The following is a 13,298-nucleotide window of genomic DNA, read 5'->3' as shown; positions in this document are numbered from 1 at the left end:
TTTCAGAGTTGGAAAGCATTGATGTCTGACAAAGATGATGATATGTCAAGGTTTGACCATTTATCTTTTGATATTTACGATAACAATACAAGTTCTGTGACTCTTGAGACTATAACTACAATTTACTCAAAGAAGAGTAAACTGAAGTTAGCCGAAGTTGTTTCTATTGAGCCACTTTATGTGGTGGATCACTTGCTCTCTCATGTCTATGGAGAGGTTTCAAGTCTTCGTAGGTATGCGGATTCAGTTACCATTGTAATCAAAGGTCAACAAATGAAGTTGGAAAAGATTCTCATTGCATTCACTTCATTGGATTTCTCATCCAACCAATTTGAAGGGCCAATACCAGAAGAGATCATGAGTTTCAAAGCACTGCATGCTCTTAACTTGTCTCACAATGCATTCTCAGGCCATATTCCTTCAACTTTGGGAAACTTGAGGAATCTTGAGTCCTTAGACTTGTCAATGAATTCTCTGAGGGGAGAGATTCCAACTGAGCTTGCAAGTTTATCTTTTCTTGCCATCATGAATCTCTCCTATAATCATCTTGTGGGGAGAATTCCAACAGGCACTCAAATTCAATCGTTTGGAGCAAATTCATTTGTGGGAAATGAAGCGTTATGTGGACCTCCATTGACACAAGGTTGTGGTGGAGAAGAGCAAGGGTTGTTACCAACATCATCTAAAACTACTAACTCTCATAGTAGTAGTTCAATTGATTGGAGTTTGTTAAGTGTAGAGTTGGGATTCACTTTTGGGTTTGGAATATTCATGATGCCACTCATTTTGTGGAAGAAATGGAGGTTGTGGTACTCAAAGAAAGTAGACGATGCTCTATACAAGATTGTCCCTCAACTTGATTTTGTATATGAACGTCGTGGGGGGAAGAGATATAGATCTTTAAGGTGGAAGCCTTATTGATTGTTGTTTCACTTTAATTTGTACGATGTATGTATGTTGTTGTTGTTGTTGTTGTTTTTTTTTCTTATCTTCCTTTAATTTATGTGTGATGAGTATAAAAATAAGAACCGTGTTAGTTAGGTTGAAGCTAGCCGTTGGTAGGACGTATGAGTTATGACCATGATTGTTTCATTTGAAGTTTTTCTTTTAGAGTTAGCCTCAGAAGTGAAGAGAGATTGATTACACGAATGTTTAATTTGTGTGTGTTATATATTACATGAATGTCTGCATGTGTTGTTATAAGTGTCCTGTAAATTAAATCAATGAATTGCATGATTTTTGTATTTTTTAATTTTTTTAGAAAAACTGAATAAATAATATAATTTTAAATACATACTTAAATAAAAAAGTTAATATTTTCATGTATTATATATAACGTTTTAAATAAATTTTATTTTTACAAATATTTTGATAAAAAATTATATTATATAATCATATATTTAGCAAAATAATTAGTTAATAAATTTTAAATATAATAAACTAATTATTTGTCAAGTAATATAAAATAAACTTTATTTATTTTATATTTTTATGTTGTAGTTTAAAATATTATTTTAATATTATAAAAAAATTGTATAATAATTAATCTTAATGAATAAAAAAATTTATATTTTTTAGAACAAAGAATTTCTATTTTTGTATAATAAATTATGTGATAATCTTCTTTTATATATATATATATTAGGGGTGATAAAACGGGTCGAATCCGTTGGATCGACCCGCCGAACCCACTAAAAAAGGTGGGTCGGGCTAAAATTTGAAACATGTCAAATTAAAAAATTCACCAAATTATGTATATATGTTCTAATTATGTGACTTTATTTATTTTATTTTATAATTTTGTATATATGTTCAAATTATGTGACTTATTTTTTAAAATAAAGATGATTCTATTGACAATCAAACGGCTAGCATTTTGTACCCACTTTAATTCGCGGGATGGGCTGGCCCGTCCCGCTTATGGTCCAAGCCTAGGCGAGGCGGAGCGGGTTGGGGCGGGCCGGCCTGCATTGCCACCCCTAATATATATACTATCTAGTAATTTTTTATATATTAAATAATTATAATCATATAATAACATTAAAATCAGAAAACATATTAAATCTGTTATAGTATAACTATTTAAAATATCATTTTAATATAATTTTTTAATATTATAAAAAAATTTTGCATAAAATTTTGCGGGTTTGATGAATTTTTTTAATTTGACAGGTTTCAAATGCTAGTCCAACCCACCTTTTTTAGCGAGTTCGGCGGGTCTACCTGACGGATTCGACCTATTTTGCCACCCCTAATATATATATTAAGAGGATTATCACATATTTTACTATATAAAGGTAGAAACTTTTTGTTCTAAAAATATAAATTATATAAATACAAAAAATATAAGTTTTTTTATTCATTAAGATTAATTATTATGCAAAAATTTTTTACAGGCGACTGTGGACTAATCCCATGAGTTCAGTTACATGGGATGGTCCCTCTTTCTCTGATTCGCGCCCTTCTGAAGAGTTTACCTTCGGGTTTTTTACTCCGGAGGTACCTTCCCTGTGTTGATCATTAATTCCCTGGTGGAGGGTCAAGTCTGCATCATTATTGCCTGTGTCATGTTAGTTATAATTTAAAATATTATTTTAATATAATTTTTTAATATTATAAAAAAATTTTGCACAATAATTAATTTTAATAAATAAAAACTCATATATTTTATATTTAATTATTTAAGAATAAAAGATTATGTTGCCGTTTAAAGTATTGTGTATTAAAGTATTGTTATTTAAAACATTTATTTATGTACTAGGATATCCTATATTTATTAGAGTCCAAGCACAGGATTCGGTGGTCCAGGAACCTTTAGACCACTTAGTGGTCCAAGTAGAAAAATATGTTTTTAGAGTTTTTTTTATTAATTGCTACGTAGTTTTTGAACTAATTTTAATTACAAATCAACCCCATATATTTTATTTAATTATAAAAATAGTTTTTTATTTTATAAATCATTATTTTATCAATTATCAATTATATTTATTAACAATCAAATACAAAAATAACAACCAATTATATTATCCATTCATCCTAATAATTCCAATTGATTAAAAAATTAACTTTGATCTCGTTATGTTCGTCCATGGCTTCCAAATCGTGTTTCCTTGAAATTCAATCGATTGATTTTTCAAAACAATCGATTGAATGATAACTCAATCGATTGGTTTACACTATATCACAAAACAATCGATTGAAAGTTGTAAGGTAGAATGGTAAAAAGCTTATACCAATCGATTGTTTATACTTTCCAATGGAATGAATGCCTCAAAACAATCGATTGTTGTTGTTACTCAATCGATTGAATTTACGAAAACAACATGGATTTGCCAAATACAATCGATTGGAAAGTGATGACATTGAAGTTTTAGCCAAATTCAATGATTGGTAATGTAATCCAATCGATTGGAAGGTGATGAAGTTGAATGTTTTGCCAATTTCAATCGATTGGTAATGGTACATAAAATTTATAAAACGTCAATGATATTTTGTTTTAAATTAATTTATAAAATTTTTTAGATTTGTGTCTTATGAAAAGAAAAAAAAATTATAGTACAGTAAAACTTAGCTGAAACCAAATAACATAGTGTAACACACATCTTTGATCAATATTAAAAAAAAAGCCTAATTATGTACATAAAATCCTAAAAAATACAGTTCTATCTTTTTTAATTAAGTTAGCTTTAAAATACCAATAATGCTTTTTCATGCGCTGCTTTTAATTTAAAATCTTAAAAAAAATGATTTAAAATATTATAATGTTATTATATTGACACAACACTTTATTTTTGTATGATAAATATAAGTACATTTTTATATAAAGTATTTAAAGTATATAAAAATGTACTCCTATTATAAAAGAAATATTTAAAAAGTCATTAACTTTTTATATGTTATTAAAATTTAATAAATACAAGTACATTTTTATATGTTATTTTTAATTCAATGTACTAATAGGAGTTAAAATTAATTTATATTTAATAATTTTATACTAAAATTAATTTACTATAATTTTGTTTTATACTTCTTTTAGTATATTTTTTTTATATTATATAGTATTTTTTCTAGTATCTTATTGTACAATGTGTAATTCGAATTACCATTTGATTCGAAATGTGAGTAATTCGAATCAATTTGATTCGAACTTCCTCCTACTCACGTGTTCCTACTAATTCGAATTGATACAATTCGAATTATGCTTTTATAATTCATTCTAAGTTGATTCGAATTACTTGTATGCAATGAATGGGAATAATTGGAGCTGTATTGATTCAAATTATTAAGGAATGTAATTCGAATAAAGTTGTTTCGAATTACATTAAAGTGTGCTTTGGTGAATTCTTGTATCAAATTTTTGTTTGGCTTATATGCATAATAAACTTCTCTCCTTGACTTAAATACGTTTTTTACCCTCAGTTTTATATTAACTCTAAATATATTAAAAGAATTTACTCAATATATTCTAACATTTAACTAACAATTCCGCTACGTTACCAACAACATTTCTGCCAACATCTGCCAACTCTTGTTTATTATTGTGTTTAACGGAAGTGTCTTTGTGGATGTGTCTAATAAAAATATTTTTTTTATGGCGGTGTCTAATAAAAGTATTTTTATATATCTATTTTTTGGATATATCTTTTTATACATATATTTAAAATATAATAATTAATTATTATTGGTAATAAGTTGGCAGATAGTATATTGATAACCTATACTTTTCCTTTAACTAATTGCAAACACTTATTCCAAAACATATTTACAAAAATTAGAGCACTGGTTACTAATATTTTAACGAAACTAAATTTGTGCATAACACAAATAAATAAATTAAGCATACTTATTACTTGATACGCTGCTACCTTATCAATATCATATATTTTTTGTATTTTTTACTATGCCTTACTTGAATAAAAGCAAAAGGTACTATTGATCGGCAAAATTAATTTTATAAATTACCAATCTATAAATTAATTTTATGTACCATTACCAATCGATTGAAATTGGCAAAACATTCAACTTCATCACCTTCCAATCGATTGGATTATATTACCAATCGGTTGAATTTGGCGAAAACTTCAATGTCATCACTTTCCAATCAATTGTATTTGGCAAATCCATGTTGTTTTCGTGAATTCAATCGATTGTTTTGAGGCATTCATTCGATTGGAAAGTATAAACAATCGATTGGTATAAGCTTTTTACCATTCTACCTTACAACTTTCAATCGATTGTTTTGTGATATAGTGTAAACCAATCGATTGAGTTATCATTCAACGATTGTTTTGAAAAACCAATCGATTGAATTTCAAGGAAACACGATTTGGAAGTCATGGACGAACGTAACGAGATCAAAGTTAATTTTTTAATCAATTGGAATTATTAGGATGAATTGAGGATATAATTGGTTGTTATTTTTGTATTTGATTGTTAATAAATATAATAGATAATTGATAAAATAATAATTTATAAAATAAAAAAACTATTTTTATAATTAAATAAAATATATGGAGTTAATTTGTAATTAAAATTAATTCAAGGACTACGTAGCAATTGATAAAAAAACTCTAAAAACATGTTTTCTACTTGGACCACTAAGTGGTCCAAAGGTTCCTGGACTACCGAATCCTGTGCCTAGAGTCCATCAATACTCTTCTTTTATATTAGCCTTTGATTTTTATTTAATAAAATCTAATGGTCTATATAAGTGTGGCTCATTCAATTAGCACATAATTGTTGAGCTCGTTTTAGACATACCAACAATGAATTTCAATAAAAAATTGTGTTACACAAAAAGGTTCAAGAAGCACTTTATTATTGGATTTTTTAAATAAACAAAATAAATATTTTATTTACCAAAATGAACATTTTGTAGTATTTTTACCAAAATGTATCGTATGTCTTATTTTGTTTACGGTGTAAATAAAATAGTACTACACGTATTTTGTTTACATTGTAAACGAGATAAAACACGAAGTGGGCGACATATATATTTTGTTTAGTGTAAACAAGATACGTGTAGTATTATTTTGTTTACATATAAATGAGATATGTTATTAATTATGACATTTACAGTGTAAACGAGATATATTACGATAAATTTTTTGCAGCTATAAAAGAATGTATGTACAACCTTTTGTATTCTTCACAAATATTTCACTACTTCTTCTCTATCTTTTTCTTTCGAAAATAAACTAAAATGTCTAGTAGTAGTGTATATTTGGTTGTAAGTATGTATCCCAATTGTCATATGAAAAATAATGATAATGAGAGAATATTTGAGTGTGAGAATCTTATTCTATTGCATATCCGGCGAGTTAGTTCTTTGTCGGAGCTAAAGAGTATGATATTGAGTAGCGTTGGTGGTAACCGGAAAAAAAGAGATCAGAAGGGTATGGTATATGTTGCTAACACCAATGGGAAACAGAATTTTTCGATTTCGTCTGTTTTGGCTCTAAGGCGACGAGTATGTGCGCCTGATGTTTGACATCCATGGGAGAATCATAGCAGAACAAGTGATGGAGCTTTCTGCGGAAGTTGGTGATGTCAGTGGCGGTGGATCTGGAGAGTCGGACTTTGTGCAGGATGACATACCTCTCGCACCACCACCGCTACACATTGCTCGTCCAGTAGAAGACATGGACGTTGACGTCTTGACGATGAGGACTCAGACAAGGAGTATGTTGCAGATAGCAACGAGAGTGGTTCTTTTGAAGATGATGAGGAGGTGGAGACCCTGGTCGAGCCATCACGTTGGTATCTTTTGCCTACCCCACACCCAATTTTGGCATTGTCATATGTACCTAGTCACTATCTTGGATCTGGACGCGATGCAAGAGAAAAAAAAATCTATTTTTCAATATGGGTGAAGACAATTACAAGTTAGATGGTGGTATGGAGTTTTGGGTTGGCCATAGATTCAAAAGTAGAGATGCAGTAAAGCAGAGTGTGAAGAATTACAGCATCCGCAAAAGTGCTGAGTACCGAGTTCTGAAGTCGAATCGATTAAAGTACCATGTGCATTGCCGACAATTGAAGCAAGCTTCCCTTTGAGTCTTTGTGTTTCTCTCCAACAAATCTTGGATATTAGTAAGTTCAAGTTTAATTGTGTTCTATATTCTCAATTATCATTGTTATGCTTGTTGTACATGTTAACTACGATTGTTCTATTTTGTTAGGGAGGTGCGTAGGGTGGGAGGAGTGCACATGTGTTTAGCACCTACCATGTCTCAGGACCATCAGCAGTTGGACAGCGGTCTCATCTGCCGCGTCATCCTCCTGTTGATACAATCCAGCCCATCCGTCATCATTTCTATCCTACAAGGTGTAGTTAGGCAAAGCTATCACTTCAAACTCTCGTATAAAAAGGTATGGATGGCAAAGTAAAAGGCAATTGCGTAGATATATGGTGATTAGGAGGAGTCATACAATAAGGTGGCAAGGTTGCTGCAAGCACGACAGAGTTATTGTCCTGGAATGATACGTGAGATCAGTGTTGCATTGTACTATGATTGGAACCTTATGGTGCGTGATTGCAACATGCTTGATAATGTATTTTGGACTTTTCCTGCCTGTGTGGAGGCTTTCAAGCATTGCAAGACGTTCATCTCCGTCGATGGCACACATCTATATGGAAAATATGGCGGTGTTTTGCTTATTACAGTGGCACATGATGGTAACAGCAATATCCTTCCTGTAGCCAGGATTCTTACCAAACATTAACATCATCTCCTAATCCTATACTCCACAACAATCTTTTTTCCACCATTTTCTACCCTCTAAGAGACTTTGCCAGTCATAGGAAGGGTTACTTCCTTTGTCTTCAGTCAAAGAAGACTTATATCTAAAATACTTACTCTTTAACATTTTGCTAAGTAATGCATTAGGATTAACAGCCATATGAACAAGTACTTTTGATATAATCTTGTAAAAGACTTATGAAAGGCTAATAAGCCTGACCTGTGACATATATCTGTCATCCGAAATCTTGGGTATTAAACATATCTGAGTGTGGTTGAAGCTTTTTTAAATTCTTCTACCTCCAAAAAAACTACAAACAGCTCTGTGCACATCGTTACCTATGACATCCCAAAAAAATTGATAAAATTTGGCTGTGAATCCATCATCTTTCGGAGCACTCTAAACGCAAACATTAAACGTAGCTCTCTTTGTCTCTTTTTCCGGTTTCTAGATTGGAACTTTTGATGGAAGAACTTTGTGTTGCTGTCTTCTTCATTCAACCATTTACATCTAGACTTCTCCCTCTAATAACTTTCTTCTCTCTTCATTTCTTCCTCTAATATGTTCTTAAGTTTAATTAACTCACTGCCTCCAAAGATATCCTCAACTTTTTTTGCTTCTGACTGTAAGGTTATTTCTTCTATTAGTATTTTGGAATTGGATCGAGATTGTTGCTATCACTGTACTAGTCTATGTCGGCATTGCTTGAGATTTTGAGCTAGAGAGTACATCGGAGAGCCTTCAATGGTTAGCCCCCAAAAGTCTTTCACAATCCTCTTCGCCACACCATCTATCCCAGAACTTGAATCTTCTTTTGGCTTTCCAAGTCGGGGAGTCTGAATCTAGGATTAAAGGAGTATAGTCTGAACCATTTTTTGCTTGTCTTCTAACTGCAGCCACTTCATACCACTCTCTCCATGTCAAACCAGACAGGCAATGATCTAATCTTTCCTTTATTAGCTCCTTACCAGCCTGTCTGTTTGACCACGTCAACTCATGACCTATCATGCCAAGGTCTATTAATTGATTATCATTAATAAAATTATTAAAACTATCAATTGAGCTAGCATATCAAAGGATACCTTCCTATTTTTCTTCATGGCTCTTGATTGTATTGAAGTCTCCAACCATCACCACCATCCCTTCAAATTGTGACCGACAAGAAGATATTTCATTGAATTGATCAAGCCTCTCCATTTTATTTGTACTGAGGTAAACTTCTACCAATTCCTGTTCTTACCCAGGTCTTTAACCACCGCAACCACTGAAAAGGAATTATACGAAAGCATCCTCACATTCACAAAGTCCTTCCAAGCTAGCACTAGTCCTCTTGCCAAACCATTCAGGTCAACAATAAAGAAGTTTTGAAACCCACATGCTCTAATCTTTCTCTCCACATTTTGAGATTGATTTTTTGTTTCAAGGGAGTAGGATTGGCACATCCCAAACCTCGACAGTTCTATGAAAGGACTCTCATGGTGAATTGAGTGCCACTGGACAGCTGTTTTATTCATAGTGTTGCATTATGATGTGTGTTTCAACCAAGCAGAGATGAGGTTGAAGAAAAGAAAGAAAAAAAAGGAAAAAGAAATTTTGAGTATGTGATAAGAGAATTGATAAAAGTCAAACGTTGACCTAGACGGTACAGAAATTTTGTTTTAGAAAAAATCCTAATAAAAAATATTGACCTTGACGACATAGAAACTCTGTTGAGTTAAAAATCCTAGCAGAGCAATTTGAAAGAGTACGTATTCTTGGTACTCTACTTTACATTTTAAAATTATGTGTAAACTTCCATTTACACATAAAAAAGTACGAATTACTAAACATTTTGAAAAACTTGTAGAGTCAGTAATTTTTAGTATCTTTTGTCATTATTTAATCAATATAAACATTAAATTGTCTTTAGCAAATAAAATTTTCTAATTTATGTATATAAACTCTAAAAAATATAGGTGCAAACTGTATTGATTCATGTATACAAACTCTACTATATGCTTCTTATGAATAATACATTCTTGTAAATATGAGAAAAAATTATTATTAGTAAAAAATGATAATATTTACTGCAATCCCGCTAGGTAACCCAACTAGGGATGTAGACAACTACAACCAACTAGCACTTTTTGTTTTAGAATTTGTTTACGTGAATTTAAATTATCACGAGAAACATAAAAAATAATCCAAAATTTAAAAACAATCTAACACCAAATAATAACAAATATCCAAAATTATTGTAAAAATTTCAAAATCATTTTAAAAATTCAAAAGTTTATTTTAAAAATTTTTAATAAAAAATCCAAAACCTAACAAAAACAAGATATCCAAAATCATTTTAAAAATCTAAAATCTAACAAAATGAGATATTCAATAAAATATTAAAAAAAGAACATTCAAAAACTAAGAAAAAAAACATCTGAAACTATTAAAAAATAATCTAAAACCCAAAAAAAAAGAAACATCTAAAATAAAAAAATAACATCCGAAACTTAGAAAAAAAACATTTAAAACTAGTAAAAAGATTCATCTAAAACAATAAAATCTGTGCGGGAGAAAGGACTTCGACTGTGAAAGATGCGGGAGAGAGGACGACGACTGCAAAAGAAGAAAAACTTTGTGTGGGAGAGAGAACGGTGACTACGAATCACGTAGTGACAGCAAAGAGGACGCGAGAGGGAGCCGTGCAGTGATGCTCGTGTAGACTGCTTCACGGATGAGGTTTGAGAGAATTTTGAACATTTTAGTGGCGGCGTGATGGCGAGTTTGGTCCTTTGCGAGCGATTTTGTGTGAACGTTGGTGGAGGTGGCCAACGTCAACAGCGCTCCCACGACGTTACAATGGAGAGGCGATGGATATCGGTGACGCAGAACGGCTATGAGGGAAGACGCGTGGGAAGAGGCAGTTGCATAAAACGGAGGGCCAGAGAGGGAGCCAATTCGCATGACGAGGGTGGCACACTGGAGACACGACAGCGACGCAATAGACAGGAGGAGGGAGACACCAAAGGCGCAATAGATGGCAGGAAGAACTGGAGAGAGAGGATATAAATGAGTATAATGAATAGTTTGTGACTTAAGGTTGTACAACGCGAATATAAAAATAACACAAAATTAATTTTTTTTAATTTCAATATCAGAATTTTTAAAAAGTTGTTCAAATTGATTATGCATAGAGTTAATTTTCTATATTTTTTAGAGTTAATAGTCAAAATCGTCCCTGAAAGATACTCCGATCTCCATTTTGGTCCTCGAAAGACAAAATTAATCAAAATCGTCCTTGAAGGATACACGTAGGGGTGGCAAACGGGCCTAAATCTGCCAGGCCGGCCCGCGTAACCCGCCAAAAAAGGCAGGATGGGCTGGAAATTTGGGATCGCCAAAAGACAAAAGCCCGCCTAACTCAAACCGCTTAAACCGTGGGCTTTGGCGGGGTGGGGCGGGCTTCCTCGGCGGGCTGAGGCATTTTTTTAAAGGCTGAACCCATGAACCCAAACCCAGGACCCATGAACCAACCCACCCCGACCCGACTTGACCCAATCCCCATTCCCCAGCGAAACCCTAAATTCCCTAATGAATCCCTAATAACCTAATTCCACTTCCAGATTTGTAGTTGCAGCTTCCTCGTCTCCAATCTCCTCGATGGCTCAACCTTAATCCTCAGTTCCTCACTGACTCACTGTCACTCTCAGTCTCTCACTCGGTCATCCTCAACAGTCAACACAGAGGCTTCAACCTTCAACCTTCAACTTCTCCAGTCTCTAGCATTCAGCCTTCAGCTTCATCCCCAAGGTCTTCAATCCTCACCGTCACTCTTAGTCTCTCACACGGTCACACCTCACACCCGCTGTCTCGCACTTCCATCGACCTCAGCTCGCACTTCAGAGTTTCGTCCTCACCTCTGACGCTCACTGAGTCGCAGTCACTGAGTCACCGTCGATCTTCGGTCGTCGTGGCCTACTGGGTTCTAGCCACCGCTGCTGCTCCGTCTGGCCACCGTCACTGCTGGTCTCGGTCCTGGGTCATGGCTGCTCCTCGCCGTCTCTGTCCTGGGACACAGCTGCTCCTCGCCTCTTCTGGTTAGTTTTCTGGCTTAGGGTTTGAGATTCATCAATTTAGGTTTGTTTGTTATGTTTTGTGCTATTTGATATAGGTAAATTAGGGTTGATATTTGGTTGAGTTTTGATTATGATTGATATTTGGTTAAATCTGATTATGGTTTAGTTTTGATTATGGTTGATAATGGTTGATATTTGGTTAAATCTGATGCAGATTCAGAAATTCTTTCCTGTTTTTTGTGTTGTTTGATAATGGTTGAGTTTTGATTATGGTTGATAATGGTTGATATTTGGTTGAATACTTGAATCTGATGCGGATTCAGAAATTGTTTCCTGTTTTTTGTGTTGTTTCATAATAGTTGAGTTTTGATTATGGTTGATAATGGTTGATATTTGGTTGAATACTTGAATCTGATGCGGATTCAGAAATTGTTTGCTATTTTTTGTGTGGTTTGCTAATGGTTGATGAACCTAGTTCATATAAACAATTTACATTTGCTTTTATTTCAGAAAATATGAATTCTGAAACTGTGAGTAACCTTGTTACTACTGGAGTTGGTTCTGAGGCTGCTCCGGTCGAGGTTGATGAACCTAGTTCGAAAAGGCTGAGACCAGCAACCTCCGATGTTTGGAATTTTTTCAAAAAGCTTAGTCCAGATAAGGATGGAGTAGAACGTGCTGACTGTAAAGGATGCAAGAAGGTGTTTAAAGCTGGAGGTAAGTGATATGGCACTTCTACTATAAAACGACATCTTGATAGTTGTACTCAAATTAAGCATGAAGTTATTGGTCAGACTATAGCAGAATTGCAACTTAAAATGGGTTCACTTAAGATTGATTCAGGAGTGGCTAGAGATATGTTTGCTAGGTATGTAGTTGCTGGGGATAAGCCTTTTAATATGGTTGATGATAGGAGATTTAGAAATTGGGTGAAATATATTAGTCCAACTTTGAAACTTCCTTCTAGGAATACGGTTAAGGATGACATAGTGAAAGTTCACAAGAGAGAAGCTGCGAAACTTAAAAAAATTTTAGTTTCAGTTCCAAATAGAATTTGCTTAACATCTGATCTTTGGATTTCCAGTACCAATGAGGGGTTTATACGTTTGACTGCACATTTTGTTGATGAGAACTGGAAATTACAGAGTAAAATTCTCAATTTTTGTCATATGCCTCCTCCTCACACAGGATTTGAGTTGTCTTCTAAAATCTTTACGCTTTTGACTGAGTGGAAAATTGATAAAAAATTTTTTTCCATTACTTTGGATAATGCTTCTTCTAATGATACTTGTGTTGAACACTTGAAAAGTACTTTGGATGTGCATGGTTTATTGTTGTGTGGTGGTGAATTCTTTCATGTTCGTTGCTCTGCTCATATTTTAAATCTTATTGTCCAAGATGGAATGAAAATATATGATGATGCAGTGTATAAGATTAGAGAGTCTATTAAGTTTCTGAGAAAATCTGAAAGTCGAATGGTTAAGTTTAAAGAATGTTTTG

The 13,298-nt window shown here is 33.1% G+C and overlaps 1 protein-coding gene across 1 annotated transcript in view; it reads left to right on the top strand.

Annotated features, from left to right (window-relative positions):
* Positions 1-1,156, top strand: part of LOC107475353 (receptor-like protein 7) — a 3,666-nt gene extending 2,510 nt beyond the window's left edge. Inside the window, exon 2 of the mRNA XM_016094983.3 lies at positions 7-1,156. Within this exon, the coding sequence (XP_015950469.1) occupies positions 7-921 (915 nt within the window). The 3' untranslated portion in view covers positions 922-1,156. The remainder of the gene's footprint in view (positions 1-6) is intronic.
* Positions 1,157-13,298: the final 12,142 nt, after the last annotated feature.

The sequence above is a fragment of the Arachis duranensis genome, chromosome 2 (assembly GCF_000817695.3).
Source record: "Arachis duranensis cultivar V14167 chromosome 2, aradu.V14167.gnm2.J7QH, whole genome shotgun sequence".
Taxonomy (NCBI): Eukaryota; Viridiplantae; Streptophyta; class Magnoliopsida; order Fabales; family Fabaceae; genus Arachis; species Arachis duranensis.
This window is presented reverse-complemented; position numbering and strand designations above follow the sequence as displayed.